The sequence below is a fragment of the Triticum urartu genome, chromosome 4A (genome assembly GCF_056163025.1).
Source record: "Triticum urartu cultivar PI428250 chromosome 4A, HENAU_Tu73, whole genome shotgun sequence".
In the NCBI taxonomy this organism is placed as follows: Eukaryota; Viridiplantae; Streptophyta; class Magnoliopsida; order Poales; family Poaceae; genus Triticum; species Triticum urartu.
In genome coordinates this window covers 590570192-590596940 of record NC_141876.1, presented here as the reverse complement: position 1 = coordinate 590596940, position 26749 = coordinate 590570192, and the positions used below count along the sequence as shown (strand labels likewise).

At 45.2% G+C, this 26749-nt stretch overlaps 2 protein-coding genes and 2 pseudogenes across 7 annotated transcripts; 2 read left to right on the top strand and 2 right to left on the bottom strand.

The window, feature by feature from the left end:
• Positions 1-6309: 6309 nt before the first annotated feature.
• LOC147976936 (uncharacterized) lies at positions 6310-9234 on the bottom strand (annotated as a pseudogene).
• A 2055-nt stretch (positions 9235-11289) lies between these two features.
• LOC125554937 (uncharacterized) lies at positions 11290-13306 on the top strand (annotated as a pseudogene).
• A 1185-nt stretch (positions 13307-14491) lies between these two features.
• Positions 14492-21154, bottom strand: LOC125553028 (uncharacterized). Of its 6 annotated transcripts, none has more exons than XM_087519101.1 (13): positions 21022-21154; positions 20534-20935; positions 20063-20176; positions 19074-19118; positions 18603-18989; positions 18049-18162; positions 17213-17290; positions 16751-16901; positions 16603-16676; positions 15668-15761; positions 15359-15549; positions 15196-15270; positions 14492-14935 (listed from the first exon to the last, which is right to left on the bottom strand). In XM_087519101.1, the coding sequence occupies exons 1-13, from the start codon at positions 21061-21063 to the stop codon at positions 14909-14911; spliced, it is 1794 nt and encodes a 597-aa protein (XP_087375227.1). In that variant the 5' UTR covers positions 21064-21154; the 3' UTR covers positions 14492-14908. The 6 variants fall into 6 exon arrangements, 5 of the variants coding, with proteins under 5 accessions (XP_087375227.1, XP_087375228.1, XP_087375229.1 ...); XM_087519102.1 differs by having other exon boundaries at positions 18049-18159; XM_087519103.1 differs by having other exon boundaries at positions 20063-20173.
• Positions 21155-24728: 3574 nt separating this feature from the next.
• Positions 24729-25525, top strand: LOC125553039 (uncharacterized). The gene has a single exon (XM_048716787.2). It carries the CDS (start codon positions 24823-24825, stop codon positions 25093-25095), a length of 273 nt encoding a protein of 90 aa, XP_048572744.1. The 5' UTR covers positions 24729-24822; the 3' UTR covers positions 25096-25525.
• The last annotated feature ends 1224 nt before the right edge of the window (positions 25526-26749 follow it).

The following is a 26749-nucleotide window of genomic DNA, read 5'->3' as shown; positions in this document are numbered from 1 at the left end:
GACGCTGTTTTCAGCAGAATTACCATGGTGTTATTTATGTGCAGAAACAAACGTTCTCGGAATGACCTGAAACTTCACGGAGTAACTTTTCAGAAAATATGAAAAATACCTGCAAAAGATGAAGGCCAGGGGGCCCACCACCTCTCCACGAGGGTGGGGGCGCGCCTGCCCCCCTAGGGCACGCCCCCTACCTCGTGGGCCCCCTGTTGCCTCTTCGACTCCAACTCCAACTCCATATATTGAGTTTTGGGGACAAAAAAATCAGAGAGAAGAAATCATCGCGTTTTACGATATGGAGCCACCGCCAAGTCCTAAAACCTCTCGGGAGGGTTGATCTGGAGTCCGTTCGGGGCTCCGGAGAGGGGAATCTATCGCCATCGTCATCATCAACCATCCTCCATCACCAATTTCATGATGCTCACCGCCACAAGTGAGTAATTCCATCGTAGGCTTGCTGGACGGTGATGGGTTGGATGGGATCTATCATGTAATCGAGTTAGTTTTGTTAGGGTTTGATCCCTAGTGTCCACTATGTTTTGAGATTGATGTTGCTATGACTTTGCTATGCTTAATGCTCGTCACTAGGGCCCGAGTGCCATGATTTTAGATCTGAACCTATTATGTTTTCATCAATATATGAGTGTTCTTGATCCTATCTTGCAAGTCTATAGTCACCTATTATGTGTTATGATCCGTTAACCCCAAAGTGATAATAATCGGGATACTTACCGGTGATGACCGTAGTTTGAGGAGTTCATGTATTCACTATGTGTTAATGCTTTGTTCCGGTTCTCTATTAAAAGGAGGCCTTAATATCCCTTAGTTTCCGTAAGGACCCCGCTGCCACGGGAGGGTAGGACAAAAGATGTCATGCAAGTTCTTTTCCATAAGCACGTATGACTATATTCGGAATACATGCCTACATTATATCAATGAACTGGAGCTAGTTCTGTGTCACCCTAGGTTATGACTGTTACATGATGAACCGCATCCGGCATAATTCTCCATCACCGATCCATTGCCTACGAGCTTTCCATATATTGTTCTTTGCTTATTTACTTTTCCGTTGCTATTGCTATCATCACTATAAAATACCAAAAACATTACTTTTACTACTGTTACCTTTTGCTACTGTTACCACTACTATCATATTACTTTGCTACTAAACACTTTGCTGCAGATATTAAGTTTCTAGGTGTGGTTGAATTGACAACTCAGCTGCTAATACTTGAGAATATTCTTTGGCTCTCCTTGTGTCGAATCAATAAATTTGGGTTGAATACTCTACCCACGAAAACTGTTGCGATCCCCTATACTTGTGGGTTATCATAGAGCCGGCACCAAACAAGGGACACCTCCAGTCCTCGCGGTTACGCCCGCCTCAACAGAAGTCATCGGATAAACCGGAAAAGACTGGTAAGCCGACCGCTCAGCCGCCTGCTGAACCGCCTGCTCAGCTTCTTGGCGTATCCTGTCCTGGTTAACCAAATTGAGAGCTCCATCACGCACCGGGTCATGCCTGACCGGCTGGTCATGGCGCCGAGCGTTGCTTGAAACAGCTGCTGAATCCATGTGTCGGCTATAACTCGGACTCCGGCTTGGGCGAGGGGTCGAATGAACCCTGTCTCGGCTGTAAGAATACGCCTGCTGCTGTGCTAAAGCCGTCTGAAGAAGTTCTCTGACCCTTCGTGTTTCAACCGCCGTCGGAGAGTCGCCCTCCATCGGGAGAGCCGCCAATCGTGACGTCGCGGCGATCATGTTCTCCAAAGGGTTAGAATAATGACCCGGTGGCGTCGGTACATAATGAGGTGGAGAAGTATTCATCTGAGGAGGTTCCATCGCCCGTGGCTGATCCGGCGTCCCCGCCCTGGGTGTTGCAACATGGTTTACCTCCGGCGGGTTACTCGGGCCTGCATCGGGTGTGCGGAAGAGGTTTTTAGGATCATATGTTAGAGGTAGACGGGATTGAGCCTTCTAGTGCCTTCTTCACATGACCTCATTTGATGTGTTCATATTCAATGTAAGCTGAAAAGCCTCGGATTGAATCTGTTGTGCTCGAGCATCCAAAGTCGCCCGCTCTGCGGCCGTCCTGACGTCCTCCGCTGCTAGGTTTTCCTTGGCTTGTGCTACCTCCTCACGTAACCGTGCCACTTCCGTATCATGTTGATCCTGATCCGCCAGAGTAACCACGGCGGTTAACAGGGCTGTCATCCTATCCATGAGTTCCATCAACACCTGAGCCGGCGGGCGCACAGGGCCTCCTGCCCCGACTGCCGTTGATCTGGAGGTTATCGCTGATGCAGCTGTAGAATTTTGAACGAGTTGTGTGCCAGCCATGAAGATCCCCGCTCTGCTCGGCGGCTCAAAGGGGTCTGGAATACTGCTGCCATCGGAACAGCCCCCGAGCCCACCATCGTGCAGTTGATACAATGAATCTGTCTCACCCGTGGATGACTCACCATCAGATTGGACGGCCGTCTCACCACCAGACACAGATCTTTCAGAAAGTTCCCCTCCATGGATGCATCCCACGAAGGCACGCTTCACGGTCGGCTGAGCTCGGGCGGGTCTCGCACGCTGAGCCGTCTCGACGATGTCGGTGCAGATGTCCGGTTCAGGGCCTGGCTCGTCAATCCGGCCGATGAAGACGTGGATCCCGCCAAAGGGGACCCGGTACCCATACTCAATTGAGCCGGCGTCGGGGCCCCAGCCTGCGTCGTCGATGTAGAGCTTGCCGCGACGACTCTTGGTCATCCGGCCCACAGCATATCCCTTGAGCCCTTCGAAACTGCCCTTCAAGAACTCAAATCCACCATGCGCTAGCCCCACGGTGGGCGCCAACTTTCATGGAATTGTCACGGAAGATGTCCTAGTGAAAGGACTTAAGCATGGAGCCATCGCAACTAGGAAGCTTAAAGGGGTTAAAATGGGACAAAGGACACGAGAGTTTATACTGGTTCGGCCCCTTGCGATGAAGGTAAAAGCCTAATCCAGTTTGAGGTGGTATTGCTTATGTTTCGATTGCTAGGGAGTGAATCCGCTTGACCTAGCTTTCGATCTGTCTTTTTTTATCCTGAACCGACGCCCGGGTCGTCCCTTTATATACAGAGGATGACGTCCGGCGGCTCATAGAGTCCCGGCCAGCTCATAAACATTGTCCGGCTCGGTTTCTAACTATTCCTGCCTTACAATACAAGTCATGTACATACGGCAGTTTATCTCTACGGGCCTTGAGCTGCCTTCGGGCCCGGGCCTTATACTAAGCCTATCTGTGAACCGCCGTGCAATCTTGGGCTTCATTATGGTGAATCGTCATAGGGATGACCCGGCCCCTCCTGGGCGGGTCATGCCTAATAGTTATATCCCCAACACAAACCCTCCCTCGAAACCTTAATGGTTCTTGGAGTTGGATCAAAAGCACGACAAGGCGCAGGATGACAATCAACGGCTGTAAACGAACGAGAGGAAATCAAATCATTCCGGATCCAGCAAGTGAATCCGGAGGGAGGGGGATTAACACGAGGGGGTGGTGGAGGAGGAGGTAGGCGGTGGGGGGAAGAGGATGGGATAAGCCAGAGTTGGCCAAAGTGCTCTTCTCTAGGTCACCCTGCCCACGCGAACGCGTACCCTGAGAATACGTTTTCCTACCAGAGTCACGAATTTTGAAGCTGGGGCCCATCGCAACCTGAATAGAAATAGAGGACAACTTTTGGCCTGTCACTCTCACGCTGTTAAGCAGGTTATCGCCTAAATTCGAATTGTTCATAGGTTTGGAGGCCGTAGAAACGGCAACATCATTAGAGGATTCAATCAACGCACCGGGGAAATCCCTAATTCTATCCAAATTCGACTTACTCGCAGGTCCATAGGCTGTAGAAACGGCAACAACATTAGATGATTCAAACAGCGTGACAGGAGAAATCCTAGATTTATCCAAATCAACTAACCGAGACGACACACAATCCTTCAACACTTTGCACTGGATCCTCCGCGAATGCAGAGCCAACAAACGCGAACGAAAGTTGCTCAACAACTTGTAGATCCAGAAAAGAGAACACAACAAGAAGGATAGTACCTCAAGGGCAGCAACTCTCATGGCATTCTCTAGCTCAGCCCCACATCTTCTTGCAACTTCTTTCTGCTTGGCTATATCAGCCGTCAAATACTGCACCTGAGGTAATAGATATCATGATCTTGTCTGACTGCTTCAAGTTCACTCTTCAGACAATGGCATGTATCTAGACACGTCCATATCTAGACAATTTTAAGACAAGCTTTTTGGGACGGATGAAGTATTTTATAGTCATGCGATACATCAAGAGAAGGCTGGTAATATTCACACGCTTCCGATGTTCTATAGAAGATCCAAAGTGAAGGAAAATAATAATATTTGCACGCATCTTTTAATAATGTTATGCATACCTATACTATGGCTACTGCTCAGCAATCTATAAACGTCATTTACACACCAAAGTGGTTAACATAGGTAAACAAGGGAAGCACCAAAAATATTTACCATTAAAAGAACTTGCCTGGCAACCTTTCAGGCTACTGCCCTCTGCCTTTCCAGAATCCATGTTCTGCTCATCTCTCTCAACCTTCTCTATAGGAGATTCCACATGCTGCAAAACACAGAACGTCATAAAAGAAGCTCAGTTAATTACACTGATCCCCGATAATGTGGGGGTCATTTAGTCAAGCTATTGATGTGTGTGGCAATAAGCTGCAGCTGACTGTAGACAAACGGACGAAAATATCACAGCCAATCAGAATGCTGGTTGGCACACGTAGCAGCTTCAAGTGAAGACGGCAGGAAGATATAAAGTCATATAACATCTACACTTTGACTATCAAATGCCAAAAAATGTCGAGAAAGTTGCTCCTAGATAGTCCACTTGGATGGCACTTGTTGAAAGTCTAAAACACACCACATAATCCTGATTTGGTTAAGGATACTAGTACAAAATTGTGGTTACTTGCCCGAACACTCTGGTCATAAAGATAATAGTGCCCATATTTCAGGATGGAGTAAATAGCAAAAAACTACTAGTTTATAGTTTAGGGTTCCAAAAAACTACCACTTTTTAATTTTTCTTAGAAAACAACCAAACGAGCGGTCGGCTGTTTCAAAAAACCCAAACCCACAGTGACTAGCGATTTAACCGTTTTCCTGACAGATTGGGCCCACCTGTCAGCCCACGTGGCCCAGCGCATGGATGACGCAGCAGTTAACGGCCGTTAGCCGACCGGCCCGGTCGAAACTGGGGTAAATACCCCCTCGGTCGGTCGGGCGCACCCTGCTCACTCACTCTCTCCTGCTCTCACTCCCTTGCTCCAGTATGAGCTCGCTGCCGCTCGCCGTCTTTGAGGTCGGTCGCCGTCGACCTCCTTGCCGTAATGCCTTCCTGGAACGACGAGGAAACGAGCTCCGAGGAGGAGTGCGAGGTCATCAGCATGGACATGAGACTTATGGTAAGTTTTTCTTTGCCACTTAGGGTTAGGGTTAGGTGCTAGTAGGCCTAGGCTATAGCCATGGATCTTGCTGAGTGTAGTGTTGTTGTTGTCTTTGTGATATTGTTCTTGATTAGTGAGGGTGGGGTTTGATTGTAAGATTGAGGTAACCTAGGGTTCGTCTCTGTACAGTGTTAGGGTTCATGCTGATTTGGGGATTTTTGAGTGTTCAGGGTTAAAGAACAGTGCAAGTTGATTGTGGTATTGAGTGCAGATTGAAACCAGTGTTCTGTTGGTTATTTTGGTTGCAGGAGGAACCATACACCATTGTGGAGCCACTTTTATGTGGCCAACTTGAGCTTGCTCAACCCAAGTGCATTCTGCACCAAATGAGGCCTATTAAGCGTGTGGCTTTTGAAGGCATTTTAACAGGAACGCATTTCTATGGCTGCCCAGTCCTGGTTAGATGCCAATTAAGTTTTCTGCTATGGATGTTCACAGATGTTTGATATGATGCAGCAGTTTGTTTGATACTGAAGAAATAGTTGTGCTCTTCTTCTTGGGAGGTGGTACTAGTGTTGCTGAAGAGGTGTTGGTCCTGCTCTTCTTGAGAGGTGGTGGTGCTGCTATTGTAGCCTCAATGATGGTGCTCCTCTTCTTCTTGGAGGCTGATGTTGTACCTGGTGCTGCTACTGATGTGGAAGCAACCCTCTTCCTTGACCTAGAAGCTGTATGTGTTGACTCATTTGTTGTTGGAGGAACTGTTGGTGCAGGTGCAGAGGCAGCAGGTACCCTTGGTGGCCTTTGTGCAGTTGCAGCCATTGAAGAACCAACCTCAGAGTAGTTAGCTCTATTTTCCTACACAAGAAGATTAGTTAGCTCTATTTCCTACAAATGAAATGAATGTAACAATGCAATGCAATGAATGGAACTAAAGGACATACCTGGTGCTTGTTCATCCTCATCTGAAACTTTGGTTTCAATGGGTCACCACAGTTGTTGAACCTGTGCCCTTGCTTCTTGCAGTTGCTGCATGTCACTGTACCAATCCTAGAAGTATCCTTTTTAGCTGGCACCTCAAACATGCCTTTCCTCCTGGCAGTTTGTTTTTTACCTTTCTTTTCTCTAAAAACAGGTGGAGATATATCATCACCAGGTGTATAATGCCAATGGTCAGGACCTGGCACAGGGAATATTATGTGCTTATATGTTTCACAATACATGGGTTTCTTGAATAAAGCATTCACATAGTCTTCAGGATGTATCTTCACTTTCTGCATTGCAGCAATGGCATGACTGCATGGTACAGTTGTCATGTCCCATCCCTTACAGTCACAGGTCTAGTTGTTCAAATTAGCACAATATGTGTTTTCAGAGCTACTTGTGACTTGCCATATGCTTGGACCTGCCATGTATGCTTCACAATACTTAGCCCACTTCTTCCCATCTTCTAAAATCTCTGAATGAGTAGGTGTGATCACCCATCTGCATGACTCTGTCTTTTCTTTGATCTTCTGAAACTTAATCATCAGCTTTGTTCTTATGCCGTCTAACATAGTCCTGATTGGCTTGTTCCTAACATCCAATATCATTCTATTCAAAACCTCACTAAGGTTGTTTACTATCAGGTCTGTTTTTTGCACACAGTGTCCATTTTATACCTAGCCCATGTATGCTCTGGTATCTGTGACAACCACTGCCAAGCTTTTAGACTTTCTTTTTTCAAATTCTCCATGCCTAAATCATGACCATGTTTGGTAAAGGAATAGGCAGCCTGACCTTTGTGGAGAGTCAGGGAATAGATCATCTATTGCATTCAACAATCCCTGTTCAATGTAGTTTATTTTTTAAGTGTTACTACTGAATAACATTTTACTCATGACAAATGTAAAGGCAAATGTAAAGACTAAGTACAGAACAATACCTTCTACCTGTCAGACATAATTGTGTATTTGCCAAACTTATTGTCAGTTCCAATGACTGTTCTCAACTGTGTGAGAAACCAGGTCTAGCTGTCTATCTCTTCCTTATCAACAACACCAAAAGCTATTGGGAAGATGTTATTGTTGCCATCCCTCCCTGTAGCTGCCAATATCTGCTGACCAGTGCTTAACTTGATGAAGCAACTATCCAGACCTGCTAACATGATCACATGAGTGCCTAATTACATCAATGTAAAAATATCATATACATTTGTGTCTGAATACTTACCTATAAATGGCCTGCATCCATTCAGAAAACCCTCCTTGCATGCAAACAAGCAGTAAAACATATAGTGAAACCTTGGGCTAGGAGCTGGGTTTAGTGGGTCCTCATGTGTTATTACTATGCACCTACTGCCAGGGTTAGTATCTAGCACACACTGCAGGTAGTCCCTTATTCGGTGATACTAGAGTTTGTGATCTCCTTGCACAACCTCAACTGCTTGCTTCCTTGCCCTATATGCCAAGCTTTTAGGCACATGCACACCAAACTTCTTCTTTGTGTATGACATAATTGTGTCAACACCAGCTCTAGGGTTGGATCTGACTGTATCCTCACAAACCTTAGCAACCCAACTGACTGTCACCTTTGTGTTCTCTCCACTTGCTCCACAAGTGTGATCCAGGTTCATCTTCTTAATACTGAAAGTTGCCTCATGAGCTATCCTAGAGACAACTATATAAAACTCACAACCATGTTTTCTCTTAGAGCACCAAGCAATAACCCTAGTTGGTTCATTTCTGTGATACTCAAAATTCCTAAGAGCCCTCACATGAAAATTTCTAAGTGCTTCTCTGAACTGAACTACATTTTCAAAGAACAAATGCATTGAAAACTGCTGATGTGCATCAGGCCTGGATGGATCATACCATCTTCTCTCCTTCTTCTGCTTCTTCCTACTCTTCCTTCTAGATGGCAGCCTTGGAGCATCCTCTTCATCACTTAGGCCAAAATCACCTGGAAAACAGTACTCATCAGCTTTAGGGACATAATCTTCAAACTTGATGTGTTCAGGCTCACCATGAGACTTGCTAGTTGGGCTAGGTTTTCTAACTGGCTTAAGCTTTTTGGCTCCTTTTGTAGTTAGAGCAGCAGGATCCTCTGCTTTTTCATCTTCAGAAACAATTTGTTCTTCCTGCCAAAACTCAGAAGGTTCTGAGTTAGCTCCACAAAAGTGCTCTACAGTATCAGTGCCAGCCTCATCTTCACCCCTACACCAAGCTTTGTAAGAAATTTGCTGCCCTCTGTAATCACCCTTAAAGAACTCAAAATCTGAAGATGATTTGTCATCTTCAACTTCATCTTCTTCTTCTGGTACATCTTCATCATCATCTTCTTCATCTGCTTCTTGTTCTACATCTTCTTCTTCCACAACTGTTTTCCCCTTGTTCAAATTGCTGCTTTGCTGTGTGTTCAGGTAGGGCTCATCAGGGGTTACAGCTGGCAAACTAGCATTAGAGGCAGGGTACAAAACACCTTCTTGTGAAACTCTGTAAACAACAGGTTCACCAACATGATCAATGGGGATCTGTTCCTCAAGCATGATGTGATCCATATTAACATCTGCTGGGTTTGGATCAATGGCTTTTCTAACAATGATGTTCGGTACCTTCTTATCAACAAATAAGTCAAGCATTTCCTCTAATGCCTCCTCACTATCCAGGGCCTCCACCCCTCCAGCCCCTTTCCCTCTTCCTTTACATAAGTCAGAAAAGCATCCATTCCATAGCCCTCCAATGCAACCAATGCTAATATGGTCAAATAACTGATATCTGAAGAAACTGAATACTTTCTCTCCATATTATCTGTTCCTTGAAAATGTAGCCTCATGTCCCAAATCTCATCATCTAAGCTGTAGGATTAAATTGACAAACAATTATTTTTTAAGTCACTGAAACTTAAAACAATGACCAAATGCACTGAACATTACTGAATTTTCTTCTAATTACAGTGAATGCACTGACCAAATGAACTAACCAAATGCACTTTCTTCTACAATGACATAACCAATAAAATACAGTACCATGCCAAGAACAAACAAGTACTAACCCTAGTTCTAATTTGAACTAAACGTATGAAGGGCCCATAAATTTCTTACCTCACTCCACCAAAGGACGACGCCCAAGTGTGGCCGCCATCTGGATCCGCGTGGATGCACTTTGCCACTACCCTAGCCACGTGAACTGTCGGATCTGAGCTCGCCGGATCTACCTGAGCCGCGGGCGGTGATGGCTGCTGCGACCGCTGCGCCGGGAAGCTCGAGCTGCCTAGCCATTTGTCCACCTCTGAGTGTCCACCGCCCTCCTGGCCGGTGACGCCTTGGCTCAATAGCTCGCCGCCGACGCCATGTGGCTGCGCCGCCGCCATCGCCCACCTAGGTCACTGCGGGGGAGAGGAGGGGGAGAGGAGGGGAGACTGAGAGAGAGTGCGGCCCGACCGCCTACTTTGGTTCCGACCAGACCGGCCGGGCTAACGGCCGTCAACGGCTGCGCCGTGAGCGCGCGTGGCCTGACCGGTGGGCCAAGCACGTCAGGAAAACGGTTAAAACACTAATCTCTGGTGTTTTGGGTTTTTTAAAACAGCCGACCGCTCGTTTAGTAGTTTTCTGAGAAAAATTAAAAGTGGCAGTTTTTTGGAACCCTAGCCTGTAAACTAGTAGTTTTATGCTATTTACTCTTCAGGGGAGAATGGAGCTCAAAGCCGTTTCCCCTTGGAACTAAACCAAGAACAGTTGCAACTGGCAGTGACCATGCGTGTGTTTGTATGACATGTGTGAGGGCACAGGTGGGCTTCAGTTGGACATTGGCTTACCCTCCTTTCTCTCTCGTAGAGTCGAAATAGTACTGTCTCGGTGGCACAAGTCAGGATTTACGGCATGCTTCTCGAGATGGCAGAGTGGAGTGCCCCTCCCTCCCTATGTCACTATGTCAATACCTGGTCTTGAAATACAAATACCTGGTCGTCTGTACGGTTTTCCATGGTCACTTTCCGCAAGACTGCAGAGCCTTTCGATGTTTTTTCTCTCGACAGGAACTGACATGATAGCATCCTGGGCATTTCCACTTTATTGAAAGTTAACTACAATCTTTCTCAAGAAATTTGAGGGTTCGGTTAGAGATGCCCTTAATTGTGTGCACCAACCAATTCAGCCAAAACACTCAATTTACTGGAGAGATGCGGTTAATTAAAACATTTGAATGGATCAGATCGGTTGGCAACTAGGCAACAGATGAGATCATATCATACCGCCCATGCCATGCATCTAATTAAGCATGGTCAAGGCTTATCGTCTTACTATAATTTAAACACCTAATCCAACCGCCCACGTTACAACTAGCTGGCAGGAATCAAAAGGTAGAAAATTAAACTGGCATCAAGTCATTTGTTTATTTCCTGGGAAGTCGTTCTTGCCCATTTTTCCTCCGACAGACCTGGAGTTGGATCACTACATTGCCAGTAGACCGAACACACTCTCAAACTGCAACTGAAAAGCTCGATCTGCTACTCTCCAAGTCTCCATCGCCCTTGCTACACCCCAGCTTTCTGATCATCCTCCAAGTGATCCGGCTCATCGCTGCTCATCCCACCGGCTGGTCTCCTCCTCATGTAAGTCAAACCAAGCTCACTATATGTTCTTCTTCTAGATCCACATACCTTGTATCCCTATACCCTTGTATAAATGTGATAGCCATGGTCTATGGGTACGTAGTTTCTAATGTGGTTCACTCATTTGTTCGTTGCCATGAGTACGTCATGTAGCTAGATTTGGCAGAGCATATGAGTACATGTAGATACGGATATGTTGTTGTGAGCCGTTCTTATGTTCCTGTATGCTTTTCAGTGGACCACACATCAATGGCGGCAGGAGGAGGACTCGTGGTGCGTGTGTGGAAAGAATGGGGGATCCAGATCTTGGTTGTCGCCAGCTTCCTGCTGCAGCTCATCCTCCTCGTCTTCAGTGGGTTCCGGCGGCGCAGTTCCTCTGGCGTGCTGCTGGCCTTCCTCTGGCTGTCGTACCTGATGGCCGATAACATGGCGGTATATGCCCTTGGGCACATGTCCCTTGAAAGCAGGCCGGGGGATGACGGGCTCATCGCGTTCTGGGCAACCTTCTTTCTGCTCCACCTCGGTGGCCAGGACACCATCACTGCCTTCTCCCTAGAGGACAACCAGCTATCAGCTATGGAGGCGCCACCTGCTGACTCTCCTAGTGCAGGCATCGGGAGCCGGCTACGCCATCTACCGGTACATCATACCGGGTACCTGGAACTTGGTCTCAGCCACCATAGTGATGTTCATAGTGGGTTTCCTCAAGTACGGGGAGAGGGTGTGGGCTCTCCAAAGAGGCAGCAATGGCAATTTTGCTTTGTTGAAAGTTTACAGCAAAACTTCTCAAGAACGGGCTTACATCAAGGAGACGAGAGCTAAGATGGATAGAGAGGAGGAGATTCTATTCGACGCTCATTACATGTTCCATTTTTGTATGGGTTCATTTATCAACGTCAGCCTGGAAAGGTGGTCCACCGACACCATTCTCAGTTATTTAGACCCCGTTCTGCCTCTGCCGTATGAATTCAACATGGACATGTATGACCTGGTCGAGGCGGAGCTCTCCCTTCTGTACGACCTGTTTTACACTAAGGCGCAAGTGGTTCACAGTTGGCAAGGCTACTTGATCCGTTCCATCTCGCTGCTTGGCACGGTGAGCGCATTCTTGTTGTTCCGTCTCGACGACGGTAAAGGTGCTCACAGCAGAGTAGATGTCTCCATCAGTTACATGCTATTGGTTGGGGCCATCGTTCTGGAAACCACATCAGTGTTTGCAATTGTAGGATCAACATGGACGTGCGGCTACTTGCACTGTCAGGGATGGAACAGAACTAATGCTATGGTTTTGTGCATTCGACGACTTACCCAAGTGAGAAGCCAAAGAAAATGGTTGCACTCCATCGGGCAACATAATGTGTTGGATTACTGCACCCGTAACCAAACCAATTGGATGAACAGGATTGTAGAGGCAACTGCACTTAAAAAGTGGCGGAGAAAGGTGAAGTTCTCAGTCAATACAAAGATCACGATGAAGTTCAAGGAACAAGTGTTGGGACAGGTACGGAGAACAATGACTCGTTATTCTGAGACATGGAGTATCCTGGATGCACCGGGAAAATGTGTGCTAACAGAATACAGGCTCTTGGATGATATGGGCTTTTCTATCAAGGACAGGGATTTCGCCCATTGCATTCTCATCTGGCAAGTAGCAACCGACATTTACCTTTGCTGCTGTGATGACACCCAGCATCAAAGTAGGTGCCTCAACGCTGAAGAGGACGATAAAGTTCTTGTAGAGGCAATAAAGGTATTATCTAAGTACATGGGGTTCTTAATGATACACCCAAACTTGCTGCCCGGCGGAGTCCCAAGCAATTCTACCATCAACAATTTGGAGCAGTGGTGGAAGACCAGCAAATTTTGTACTAGCAAGGAGTTTGCTAGGACATTACTTGCCGATGAGAATGAGGACCCTAAGTTGAAGACGTCGAAGCCCTACTCATTTCTAGCTGCTAAGCTGCTTGGAAACAGAAGCAATTTGCCGATGCTGCAAGTCATCTTTGGGGTGTGGGTGGAGTTCCTGTGCTATGCAGCCTACCATAGCACCGGTATTTCCCACTGTATACAGCTTGGCAGGGGCGGTGAGTTCCTCTCTGTTATCCGCCTCGTCATCGATCACATCGAGCTATTTCACAAGCATATGGAGAAAGCTAACTCGTGATGACCACCTATATGTTGATTGATATGCCTCGAATGTAATGCAGTATTTATGCCACCCAGTTCTATTGGAATAATGACTGTTTTTTGTGAGCATGGAACACCATATGAGCTACTCTATCTATCTAATCTGCTATTGATTTCTATGCCTCGAATGTAATGTATCTATATGCTGCCCATTTCTATTGGAACAATAACTCTATTTTTGTGAGCATGGAACATCAATATGAGCTCCTCTATCATCCTTGTTGATGTCCCTTATTGGATTTCTTTCTCTTTTGTTTTCTGGAAAAATTAAAAGTGCTCCCGTACAGTTGTCAGTCACTGTACAGTTGTCAGCCGCTCCCGCGATTCGGTAGACCCTTTCCCGCAACGCTACTAATAGACCCTAGACCCGTGCTACTGCTAGGCTTTTCCCTAATAGTGTGCTTGTGTTGTTGATAAGTACTACTTCCTCCTAACCTTAGTTCAAAGCTATGGCACTTATTTTGGATCGGAGGGAGTACATAACTAGCAGTGGCCCTCACAAATGTGAGGATGTACTCTTTCTTTAGTGTGCTGAGATTGTCCAAGAAACAAAATTCCGTGTTTCATAACTACTCATATCATGCTAAAAAAAGGGGCAGCCCCAGTGCATGTAGCTCCCGCTTGCGCAGGGTTTGGGGAAGGGTCCGACCACTTTGGGTCTATTGTACGCAGCCTTTTCCTACATTTCTGTAAGAGGCCAGGCTCCCCTTCATAACTACTCATATCATGCTATTACAAATAACTAGCCAGGTGCCTGCGTAGTTGCACGAGAAACATCATTAATTATGTTAACCATTTTTTGGTACTCATAAATATATTTATTGTACTATCTACAGAAACAATATAGATTCATAACAGTTGCGTTGCTTATACATAATCTTACACCAATATGTTCATTATATTAGATCATTGTGTACATTTTCATGGAAATCACATGAAGATGTGACACAGGTTACTACGATAGTATTACATGGAATGGAAGGAAGGAATACAGTAACACTTTTTAAGATAAAATCATTCTATTGGTAATTACTTAATGAATTCGTTTTTGGGTGATACGTAGATGAATTCAGATATGGTATTTGGCAAGAAACTTTTAGATGCCTTTGGAACTTTTTGGACGTCCAACAGAAATTTGGTTATACATAAATTTGGGGTGATACTTATATTAGGTCTCATCGAACTGCCTTGAAGTCGTTAAATGTTGGGAGTAGGTGCGTAGCTACAAATGGTGGATGATGCTCTCTGAAATAGCGCGGCGTCGGACTCAGTTCCAGAAACAAATAATTGCTGTGATATAGTATGCCTTAGTTACATCACATTCGATCGGCATCGGCTAAATCTCATAGACCCTAACCGTGCCGCCATTAGTTTCAGGCTTTCGGCACAACTGCTGTCCGAACTATCTAGATAGATACATGGCGCACCCCTTCCCGAGGGAGCTTTTAGGTTTAGTAGAAGTAAACCAAGCGAACAGAAAACAAAATAAAAAATAGTACACAACTATTCTGTCCTGCTTCTACCCTTCTGTTGTCGGCAAAAATCAACCAAATATGTGCATCATCAGGATACCTCGTTCGTGTTATACACACCGGTGTTGCCGGGCGAATCGACACCGTTGATTAAGAGGCCCCAACATTGCTGCAGCACATGCCAATCCGGTCAGACCTTTGGCTTTGCATCAATCTTTGGTGGAAGAGGGCAGCCCCTGATTACAGCCAAGACAACGTCAGTTAGTCTCCCGATTCAACATAGCACAAAATAGTTCTCCATTGGAGATCAAAGGGTGCGGCTACATTGTTTATGCAACAAGTACGGATTAGCTAGTGAAAACACTGTCATTTCATCAGGAGTTAACAGAAACAAAAACTGCAGCAACTTCTGTTTCTCCAATACCGATTTCCCTTTTGCTTCCAAGCAACAGGATTGCACGATACATCGCTCAGAAAGGATTCAGTCGTCACATACCGTTAGTTTCTCATTTGCAGAAGCAAGCTGAATCTGCAACGTTCTTATTGTCTCCCTTTGCAACAGGCCTCCTTCCTACACGATTATATATAATATAATACCCATTTGTCAGTTGCTCGACGGCTTGTAGATCTAGAAAAGGGAAACACGACAGAAAAGATACCTCGAGGGCAGCAACTCTCCTCATGGCATTCTCTAGCTCAGCCCCACATCTTCTTGCAACTTCTTTCTGCTTAGCTACATCAGCCGTCAAAGACTGCACCTGAGCTAATTGATAGTCACGATCTTGCTTGACTGCTTCAAGTTCAATCTTAAGAAAATTCACCTCCTCCGCTAATTCGTTCTGTTTCGAGACTGCCTATTATTAAAGGATTTGATTGACGTCAAGACACAAGTAATGAAAAGAACTTGCCTTGAAACCTTTCAGGCTACTGCCCTCTGCCTTTCCAGAAAGATTTATCATGAAAAGAACTTGCCTTGAAACCTTTCAGGCTACTGCCCTCTGCCTTTCCAGAATCCAAGTTTTGCTCATCTCTCTCAACCTTCTCTATAGGAGTTTCCACATGCTGCAAAACACAGAACGTCATAAAAGAAATTCAGTCAGTTAGTTACACTGATATCTGACATAGTGGGGGGCGTCTAGTCAAGCTGTTGATATGTGTGGCAATAAGCTGTAGCTAACTGTAGACAAATGGACAAATAATATCACATCCAAGTAGAATGAAGGTTGGCACAGGTAGCAGCTTCAAGTGAAGTAAGTCGACAGGAAGATAGAACGATTACACTTTGACTATCAAATGCCAAAAAATGACGAAAAAGTTGCTCCTAGATAGTCCACTTGGATGGCAGTTGTTGAAAGTCTAAAACACACCGCACAATCCTGATTTCGTTAAGGATACTACAAAATTGTGGCCATTTGCCCAAACGGCGGAACACTCTGGTCATAAAGATAATACTCACAATATTTCAGGAGAGAAGGGAGCTCAAAGCCGTTTCCCCTTGGAACTAAACCAAGAACATGTTGCAACTGGCAGTGCCCTTGCGTCTGTTTGTATGGCATGTGTCAGGGCACTGACATCTGGGCTTGAGTGGGAAAATGGCTTTTACCCTCCCTTCTCTCTCGTAAAGTCGAAATAGTACTGTCTTGGTGGCACAAGTCGGGATTATGCATGCTTCTCAAGATGTCAGAAGTGGAGTGCCCCTCCCTCCCTATATAAGCACCTGATTTATACGGTTTTCCAAGGGCACTTTCTTCCGTGAAGATTGTGCAGAATCTTTCGATGCTTTTTCTCTCAACAGGAACTGATATGATAGTATCCTGGGCATATCTAGTACTTTATTAAAGTTAACTACATGCATTTTAGCAACAGAATACTAAAAGTAGCAAATGTATTTCAAGTTGCCCACCATTTTCTCGGGTCTATCCTTGTTTAGCGCCTGAGGTGATGATGCACTTGACCCTTCCTTTGCCAACTGTGTCTCTACATCAGATACCAATTCCGTTAGTGAGAGAAATAAACACTGAATATGAAGTTGAAAGGTTTCACTTTGCTACCATTCTCCACATACTGCGCATACTGCATCTTCGTTGATTCAAGCAAACTCCTGAATTCCATGATTTCAGCCGTGTCTGCACCTTCCTTCTCAAGAAGCCAGATGCAAGCTTGCAGCTTTTTAATGTTTTCTAACAGCTTATCCTTTTTCATCTAAAGAGTGAACAACCACAATTACTATACATCGGAATTGACAAATTTAAGGATGAGATTCAAAATATCACTGTTCTAAATAACAGCCATCCAAAGGGCTGCTTGTCCTATAAAGCTAAAAGGTGGGGTGTAGTAACTAAGAGATTCAAATATTACTGGTTTGCAACTATGTTGTCAATCCAATCAGATTCACTAATGAACGCAAGCAAAGGGCATAGATTGAATGTCGTTCAACCTGTTAAGTGAAACAAATCATTTACATAATACTACCAGTCAAGCACTAGTTAAACCAGAATCAAGCTATTCCATACCTCCCTCAGTTCCTTTTCAGATCCTGCCCGTATCCGTCTTTTCATCTTTTTGCGACGAGCACTTCTGGATGGGCCATCCTGATGAGTAACACAACATAGACATGTAAACAACTGTGACAACTGCAACAAAGTAACATTGAACTTCATCTCAATACTTGAATTTGGTCGCGTTTTTTAATAGAACATGCCGAGATAGTGTGGTTTTGTTTGATAAAGTACTGAATGGAATGGGTGTGGAGCTGTTCGTATACAACGTATGGATGGAAGAAAAGTACATTGAAGGACCAAACACCCTAAGCATGCTTAAAAAGGGAAACCCGAAACAGTGAATCAATACCTTAAATTTGTCCATGTTGCAAGAACATATATCGGTAAACGTGAAAGGGCAATAGTGCAAAAATCCAAAATAAATAAATAAAGGGACACATTAACTCTGATAAACCTATGATAGTGTACACCAATTTTGTTAAATGCTTTCACTTGGGTATTTGTTCTACAAACATGCAATATGTTTCTCAGTAAACATCATTGTCAGTCTTCCTAAGCTCCTAGTTAATAAGTTGGTCTAGTGGTCTAGTGAAATTTGTTTAAGAAAGTGTTTTAGTCTCAACTGTCAACAGTATCAAAATGATTGGTAATGACGTTCTAACGACGTAGCATAGATAGTTCCCACCACTCCAAAAATGAAGTAAAGAGCAGCGCCACAGATGAATTTTCAGTAACACACAGAATTCATCTATTTGGTAAATTTAATTATTGCCCCCTATTTTCATGTCAGATTGACATCACGGCAATTTCAAAATATGCACCCATACACAGTAGGAGATCTTTATCACCTTGTGATCAGTCTGGGTCTTTGCATCCCTCCTCCCACTATCCAACTTCTGCTCATCCCCCGGGATTGCAGGATCAGGTCTCTCCTCCACTGCAGCTGATAAAGTTTCTAGCTGCTGCAAAATGCAATGAAGCCATGAAAAAAAGTAGGTAAAGTTATTAGTTTCCCGCAGCGGTGAAAAGTGAGAACTACTATGCGCGTGCACTACACATTGCTATAGTACCACTTACAACAAAGCACCTCTTAGCGCTAGCAAACAAAAAGTCAAGTTGATGAAGGATGTGCATGCGCCAATTTCGGTCTAACTCGTTATGAATAGATAGTATCCAATTCCCTTAGTGCTAGCAAACTAAATCAAATTGGTGATAACAATATGCCTAAAATGAAATATATTACTCCCTCACCAGAGACAATTAATATGGATCGGAAAGAGTACCAAAAAATTAGCAAGAGCATGTCGTATAGATTGGTGAACCACTGAAACATAACAAATAGATCCCCAAGGTAATTCTCCCAAGAGCTCTAAAAATTCTAAAATTTGAAGTAAAGCAGCACCTCGCAGTTGCAGTTGCTGTAGCTTGGCCGATTCTCCAAGGACGGCCCATCGACTGACGACAACATTGACACCGCCTTCTCCCCTTCCTCCTTACCTTCCACGGCTGTGTCCGCCTCGCCTTGGCGTGGCCGCTTGGCGTGCGGCTGCTCCGCTAGGAGCTGAGTGATCGGCGGCGACCTTGCTCGAGGCCTAATTTTGGACTTCGGCGGCGGCGACTTCTCTGCTCGGCGCCTGCTGCACGGCGGCGGATTCGGTTCCTGGCGCCTGCTGGTAGAACACAGAGACACATGCCGGTGGAGGCTCCCGGACAGCTGCGGCGGCTCCAGGGAGCCGTGCAGCTTGGTCGCGCAGGATTCAACGGCGGCATCTGCGCCCCGCAGCTTGAGCTGGAGCAAGGGAAGAGGTGGTGTCAGTGGGGATCAGGAGGAATTGCATACCTCCCTCAGTTCCATTTTAGATTCTGCCCGTACCTGTCTTTTCATCTTTTTGCGACGAGCACTTCTGGATGGACCCTCCTGATGAATAACACGACATAGACAGGTAAAACAACTGTGACAACTGTACGAAGTGTCATTGAATTTCATCTCAATACTTGAATTTTGGTTGCATTTTTTAATAGAACATGCTGAGGATGGTGTGGTTTTGTTTGATAAAGTACTGAATCTGAATGGAATGGATGTGGAGCTATTCACATACAATGTCTGGATGGAAGAAAAGTAGCATGAGAAGGATCAAGCCCCCTAAACAGGCATCCAAAAGAAAATCCGAAATAGTGAATCAATACCTTCAATTTGTCCATGTTGCAGGAATACATAGCAGTAAACGTGAAAGGGCAACAGCGCAAAAATCGAAAAAATAAATAAAAGGACACATTAACTCTGATAAACCTATATGATAGTGTACACCCATTTTGTTAAATGCTTTCACTTGGGTATTTGTTCTACAAACATATACTCCCTTCGTTCTTAAATATAAGTCTTTTTAGAGATTTCAATATAGACTACATACGGATGTATATAGACATATTTCGGAGTGTAGATTCACTCATTTTGCTCCGTATGTAGTCCATATTGAAATCTTTAAAAAGACTTAAATTTAGGAACGGAGGGAGTAATATGTTCTCAGTAAGCATCATTGTCGGTCTTCCTAAGCTCCTAGTAAATAAGTTGATCCGTAGTTGTATAGTGGGAATTTATTTAAGAAAGGGTTTTAATCTCAACCACGTAGCCTCAGCAAGAGATTTTGATGTCAACTCTTAACAGTATAAAAATGATTGGTAATGGGGTTCCAACCACCTAGCATAGATAGTTCCTAACGCTCCAAAAATGAAGTAAAGAGCACCGCCACAGTTGAATTTTCAGTAACACACAGAATTCATCTATCTGGTAAATTTATTTTCATTTCTGATTGACATCAGGGCAATTCAAAATATGCACCCACAGCAGGAGATGTTTCTCACCTTGTGATCAGTCCGGGCCTTTGCATCCATCTTCTCACTACCCAACTTCTGCTCATCCCCCGGGATTGCAGGATCAGGTCTCTGCTCCACTGCAGCTGATGAAGTTTCTGGCTGCTGCAAAATGCAATGAAGCCATGAAATTATTAGTGAGAGCACCTACGGGCGTGCACCACTTACAAAAAAGCACACTAAAATCAAATACGCCATTTCGGTCTAAAATCAAGTTGATGAGTGATGTTCATGCGCCAATTTCTGTCTAACTCGTTATGAATAGAAAATCTCCAATCCCCTTAGCGCTATCAAACGAAATCAAATTGGTGATGGCAAGATGCCTAAATGAAATAAATTGCCAAGAACATTAGCAAGAGCATATCGTATAGGTTGGTGAGCCACTGAAACATCACAAAATAGATCCACAAGGCAAATCTCCCAAGAGCTCTAAAAATTCTAAAATTTGAAGTAAGGCAGCACCTTGCAGTGGCTGCGGCTCGGCCGATTCTCCACGGACGACCCGTCGGCCGACGACAACATTGACACCGCCTTCTCCCCTTCATCCCGACCATCCACGGCAGCCTCGGCCGCGTCCGGCTCGCCTCGGCGTGGCCGCTTGGCGCACTGCGGCTCCGCCAGGCGCTCAGTGATCGGTGTGGACGGCGGCGACCTTGATCGAGGCACAACTTTAGACGGTGGCGCCTGTGACCGGTTTCGACTGCTCGGCGGCGGATTCAGCTCCTGGCGCCTGCTGGCGGAATAGAGGGACTGGGAGGCATGCCTGTGGAGGCCCCCCTGCGCGGCCGGACGCGGAGGCTCCAGGGGGCGGTGGAGCTTGGGCGCGCGGGGTCCGGCGGCGGCGTCTGCGCCCCGCAGATTGAGCTGGAGCAAGAGAAGAGAAACTGGTGAGCGGGCGGCGGGGAGAAGCAGAGGCGGCGCCAGAGAGGAGCAGGAGGAGGAGAGCGTACGCTCGCGGGCGGAGTCGGCACAAGCGGCGGGGGGGCCGCCATGGCCGCAGCGATTCGCCGGAGGACGACGGCGAGGCAAGGACGACGACGGCACGGGAGACGACATGGGTAGCCCACAACAAGGCCCTCGTCAGGCCCGCGCGATAGCAGAGATACCGGGCCGGGCTCCTCTGCCAGCCTACTTCTCTCTCCGTCCATGGGCCGGGCTCCCCGATCCATGGGCTCTCGACATGGCTGAACCAGTTTTGGCTCATCCGGTTTATATTAAAAAAAAGACCCGATCAAAAACCTGAACTATTGTGCACACTTGAGGCAATAGCAGTAAGGGAAGGTCAAGCTCTGGCTGAGGATCTATATGAGAATTCAATTCAAATTGCATCAGACTGCAAGAGGGTGGTTGAAGATGTCCAGAAGAACTCAGCGGCTGGATATGGAGCTATTGTGCATGAGATAATACTTCGTGCAAACTCTTTTATTTCATGTAAAGTAGTTGATGAGTTTAGGAGCTCGAATTTCGAGGCTCACAATCTCGCTAGATATGCTTTGTCTTTAGGTTTTGGCCGTCATGTGTGGTTAGGGCAGCCAGGAGACCTTGATTTCTTTCCTGTAAACATTATGGACGATGAATAAAGCATGCGAGGTTGTCTAAAAAAACCTGAACAAGGTGACCCTGTTTATAAGGGAAACCGGGCTAAGAATCTTGGAAGCAAAATTAAACAAAGAAGAGAAAAAACGATTTCTCAAAAAAAAAAGGAGAGAAAAAACGAACACCCGGACAAGGCATGTATAGCTTGCAGACAGAAGCACCATCGCCATGAAAGACACTCGTAGATGTGGCGTGTCTGCGAGAGATCACAATACCGAAACTTTGCAGGCAGCCTAACGCACCGTACTTGCATGTATAAGTGAGCCCCACGACACAACTCAGGGTGTCCACAATCAACAAGTGCAACTAAACACAAACTTTGACCGGGAACTCTACCATGAAAAATTAGAACGATGTGTTGTGACGAACTTTGTGCTTTTGGTGGTCTTTCGGTTCATCTTTGTTTATTGATGGTGCAACATGCCTCCCCAACATGTACTGTTTGATGTGACATTTCATTGATATCAACCTACATATACATAACACATGTTTTTATTTAAATGATAATGGAAATAAAATTATACACTAAAATCTCCATGGAAATATGAAAGCAATACATATTGTCGATTATGATACATGTATAATGTACTTTCTTTAGTGACCGTTATTTAATGTATAATCAGCGCGCTTTCGGCTCGTTTCAATGCTTATAGTTGACGCTAGGTAGTCTATGGATCTAAATGTAAATTTTTATTATTTCTAGATTTGTTGTACTATCATGATTGACAATTAATAGTTTGGAAGTTCTCTCATAAAAAGGGAGGGGGGGGGGGTATGCCTAGGTTTTTTTTGTATGGAAGAATTTTATTTGTGGTAAAAATAATGCAATTTATGAACAGTGTTACTAAAAATGTCTATTTATCTGAATCGACAACATACTCCCGTAAGCATACATCACGCAAAGGAACATCACGCAATTGTGCGAGCTAGATTGTCCGAAATAAAGAATGTAATTTGCGTGAAGTTCTATTTGCTTGAGGAGTAGCAAACAAATATCATACATCCGGTGTGGCAAAGCCAAACCGCCTGTTGGCAGGGCTCAGTGATGTGATAGGTGCTCAATATATTCCCTTTTCCTCGTGAAAAATATATGTACATGTCATAGAAGATTCACATAATATACCTTGCATTTTTTAATGATTCAATGAGATAAACAATGCATCATGGCTGAGTGAGAGTGACCGGCGGGTCCCACCAGTTTTTGGAATATTGGCCAGATGGAGGGCCCAACCACGAGAGGGATTTATTCTAACAAGAGCGATGGCCACCATCGTCCATAGGGGCAAGCTGTTGCACATAGGAATTTTTCAGTTTTATAAGCTTTCGAATAATAGCAGGTAGGCAGCTAAAAAAATGGAATAATACGTAGCAGGTAGGCAGGCAGCTGGCACGCACCTGCATGCATGGTGGACAGCACGACGGGCGTCAAATAATTGCACCCATTGCTCTATACCCCGATAATTCAACCCGGAGCCCGGGCTCACATGAGTCCGGTGAGCAGTAGCTCAATTTAAAATAGAAAGTTCAAAAAAAATTCAATTTTTTTTGTGGTGCAAGATGTTTTTGTGCGTAAACTCCGTGCAAAATTTTATGAAGTTTGGACATTCGAGGAGCTCATAGCAAAGAAGACAAAATCAGGCATGGACAGTGCGATTTTCAAAAGTTTCTCGGACATCCGAAAATTGTTTTTTTTTTGCCACGAGCCCCTCAAATGTCCAAACTTCACAAAATTTTGCACAGAGTTCACGTACAGAAACATCTTGCACCACAAAAGAAATTGAATTTTTTGTAAACTTTCTTTCTATTTTAGATCGCGGTACTATTCATGCCCAGGCTCAGATCGGGCACCAAATCGCCGCTCTCTACCCTGATAATTCAACCCGGAATATCATTCCAAGATGAGAACATTGCCTCCGAACAGGGACGGAGCCAGGAATCTTAGTAAAGGAGGCCCAATAGAAGAGGTAAAATGTTGGAGGGTGCTGAACATCTAAATTTTGAGCATTTTGAGCTAATAATGAAGAGATGTTTATAGAAAAAATAAATTACCATGGAGAGGAAAAGAAACCACAAAAAAAGCTTACTCTCTTCACCTTTTTCATTTTTTTTTGAAGCGAGCATTCACCTTCTTCTTTCATTTGTGTATGTTTCTCGGCAACTCAGTCGGAGGTCGTCACAATAAGAAGAAATTGAAAAGAAGCAGCTTTGTGACGGACAAGACTGGGACTTTAATAAGATTACAAGCTTTAAAAAAAGCAAAACAAAAACAGAAAATTCAGATATTGTTTTAGGAAAAATGTTTTATGTTCATGTCGTTTTGTGTCTGTGTCAATGGAACTTTCACGCAATTGTGAGAGCCAGATTTATCTTTCTTCTTATCAACTCAGAAAGAATTACTCTCATATCACAGGTCTTAACTAGGACTAAGAGTTCAAGTTTCAGACCTGATATTAGTGCTCATATTTTTCTGCATTTATTTTAGGCCTTCCGGTGTTATGTGTTCAATGAGGGAAGATGTTTCCGTCAACTATAAATGCGTCGGTGGCGATTTTGTTAATTTCAAGATCTCAGAGGTTCTTATAAATATAACATGTGTGTGCGTGAGTTCGTAAGGATGAGGGTATTGCTGGTGTATGAGATGCAACTTTGGATTACTAGGGAAAAAAATGAACTAAAAGGACATGGCAATATCATAATCACGGAGACTATATCTAGTGGGAGACACGGTGGGACCCAACGAACAACATATTTTAACCTTTTTATAAAGCACCACAAGAAAATATCCACTTGCCAGGACGAAGAAAAAATATCCATTTTTCAAGAGGCCGCCAAGAGCAATCGGGCAACCACCTTCACCTTGGTTAATTAACAACGCCCCCGCTGACAGCTACTTAAGCCCTAATTAACAATCACAAACAACACCAAATCAAAGCTTCCCATACACAATATACATAGTGCGTGTAGCTATTAGGGTTCGAATTTGCATCTTCTTCTTTTTCTAGCTTAGCGAGTGGAGTGGCGCCTCTTCTCCGCCTATAAATGCCACCCCTGGGCGAAGCCTTGTGGAGAGAAATCTACCACCGCTCTCCCTCTTCCTCCCGGCCTGCACACGCACAAGCAGCGAGCCTTCCTCCTCCAGTCCTCATCTTTCTGCCATGAAGCCCCCTCACTTCACCGGGGAGGCCGCCGCCGGCGCCTCCTGGGCTCACGAGGTCAAGCAGGCCCTTCGTGACAAGCTCCGGTGGACACCCGCCGCGGGCACCACGGGCACCGGCGGCCACGGCGCCGCGAGGCCGCTGGCGGCCTCCTCGGCTGTGACCGCCGAGCCGGTGGCGCAGCCGGCCCACGGCGCCGACTGCCGGGGCTTGGCCGCCGCCGAGGACCCCATCAGGAGGGTCATGTTCTTGGCCCCCTGGGGCCACACATAAACGGAAAAAGCAAGTGCACGCGCGCACGGCCATGCCTTGGCCGGATCTGCAACTGCACCTCAACAAAAATATGGACTACTACGTACATATATATATGTGGCCGTATGGACCATGAACTGAACATGAACTCATCAAGGACCAATTAAAAACTGGGACTAGATCGGGAGAAGAAGAAGATGTGGTGCTTGAGTTATTTGTTCATTCATGTTTCTCTTGGGAGAGATGCATGCATGCATGCATGGGGAGATCTCGCCCTGACGGGTTCGTGCATAACGGCGTTGATGGGTTGTTGAAGCTGCGCAAGAGCTGCAGCTTTGTTGTAGCCATGAACCTGTTTTTCGTTTCTCTCCAGAAATTCTGTACCAAGGGCCTGTGAAAAGCTATGTGTGTATGAGACTATGAGCTAGTAAAAAGAACTGTTCCTCCTTTCCATGGCATGTCTCTTCGGTTGTTCCTTGCCCTGTTGGTTTCTTCTGTGCATCCAAAACCATGGTGTTAATTCCTGCAATATGCAGAGGAAGAACCAGCCATGGTTCTTAATTCTAGTATGTGCTGGTGTGGACTATGGGATGATCTTTCTTCCTTGTCTTGTCCTTTTGATCTGGAAAAGGTTGTTGGGAACCAGCCTGGATCCTGGAGTTCATCATGCTTTTCTTCAGGGTCCAGATCACAAGGGAGGGTACTCTTTGTCATATGCTTGTTGTGTGAGACCATGAGCATCTTTTCCATGTCTCCTCGTCTGGAGAAGGTTGTTGAAACGTGCTCATCAAAGACTAATGATCTGAGAAGTTCATGGCCTTCTTTCTCTCTGATCATGGTATTTTAGAGGCAATAATTCATAAGTAAACAAATAAGAAAAAGGAAGGAGACTTTGAATTCGATTCCTGTAAGAAAACTAGTGGACTGAGAATCCTATTCCAGACAGGAAAGTGGAAAAAAAGCCCCCCACTTGCAAGGACAGGCCAAACCTGGGTGGGCCAATCGCCTCGCTCGCTTTCCACGACACCGTATCTTATCTTCAGAAATCCACGGAGAAATTGGCAATGATATTTGCAACAACAAATTAAAAAAAGAGAAACATATATAACCAAGGTGCATGATAGGCTTTGATTAAGACACCATATGTACATCGAGTTTGTTGTCTAGCTTGTGGCGACATCCCCCAGAAACTGGACTTGTAGGGGTCATGCTTTCCTTCCAGATGTCTCCTATGCTCCCTCACAAGGCAGAACCGGATCAGAGATCCTAGGTTGAGCACATATTTGTTACCCTCCTTCAACCCCTTCGTCGAAGGAGGGTAACGAAAAGGAAGAAAATCGACTGTGATTCGCTTCCGATGCTATGGGTTTTCACACACAAAGAAAGAACTCTGCTTTTATGGGTTTTGAGATGATACTAGCTAGTCAAACTTTTTACAGAGCAAGTTGAGTAAGTTTGAGAACATGTCACGGTCTCTTGATCATACAGTTGCCCACCAACTGCGCACTGAACTGGAAAAAGAGAGCAAAAAATCAAATGGCAGCGCAGCTACACTTATCTTGATTTCTTGACTGAAAACGATAGTTCAACTTCTACCCCTAGCTAGTTCCAAGAGCCCAAAATTTTAGTGTACCTTCTCTGTCGCCTATCCCCTTTCCTTTCTTTTTTCAGGACA

Excerpts from the sequence above, each read along its gene's own strand:
- LOC125553028 (XM_087519101.1), bottom strand. The coding sequence starts at position 21,063 with ATGGCGGCCCCCCCGCCGCTTGTGCCGACTCCGCCCGCGAGC. Across the intron at positions 19,119-20,062 it reads AGGCCCGGACTGATCACAAG|GAGGGTCCATCCAGAAGTGC; the intron begins GTGAGAAACATC and ends GTTATTCATCAG. Across the intron at positions 15,550-15,667 it reads CCTGAAAGGTTTCAAGGCAA|TCTCGAAACAGAACGAATTA; the intron begins GTTCTTTTCATG and ends AATAATAGGCAG.
- LOC125553039 (XM_048716787.2), top strand. The coding sequence starts at position 24,823 with ATGAAGCCCCCTCACTTCACCGGGGAGGCCGCCGCCGGCGCCTCCTGG.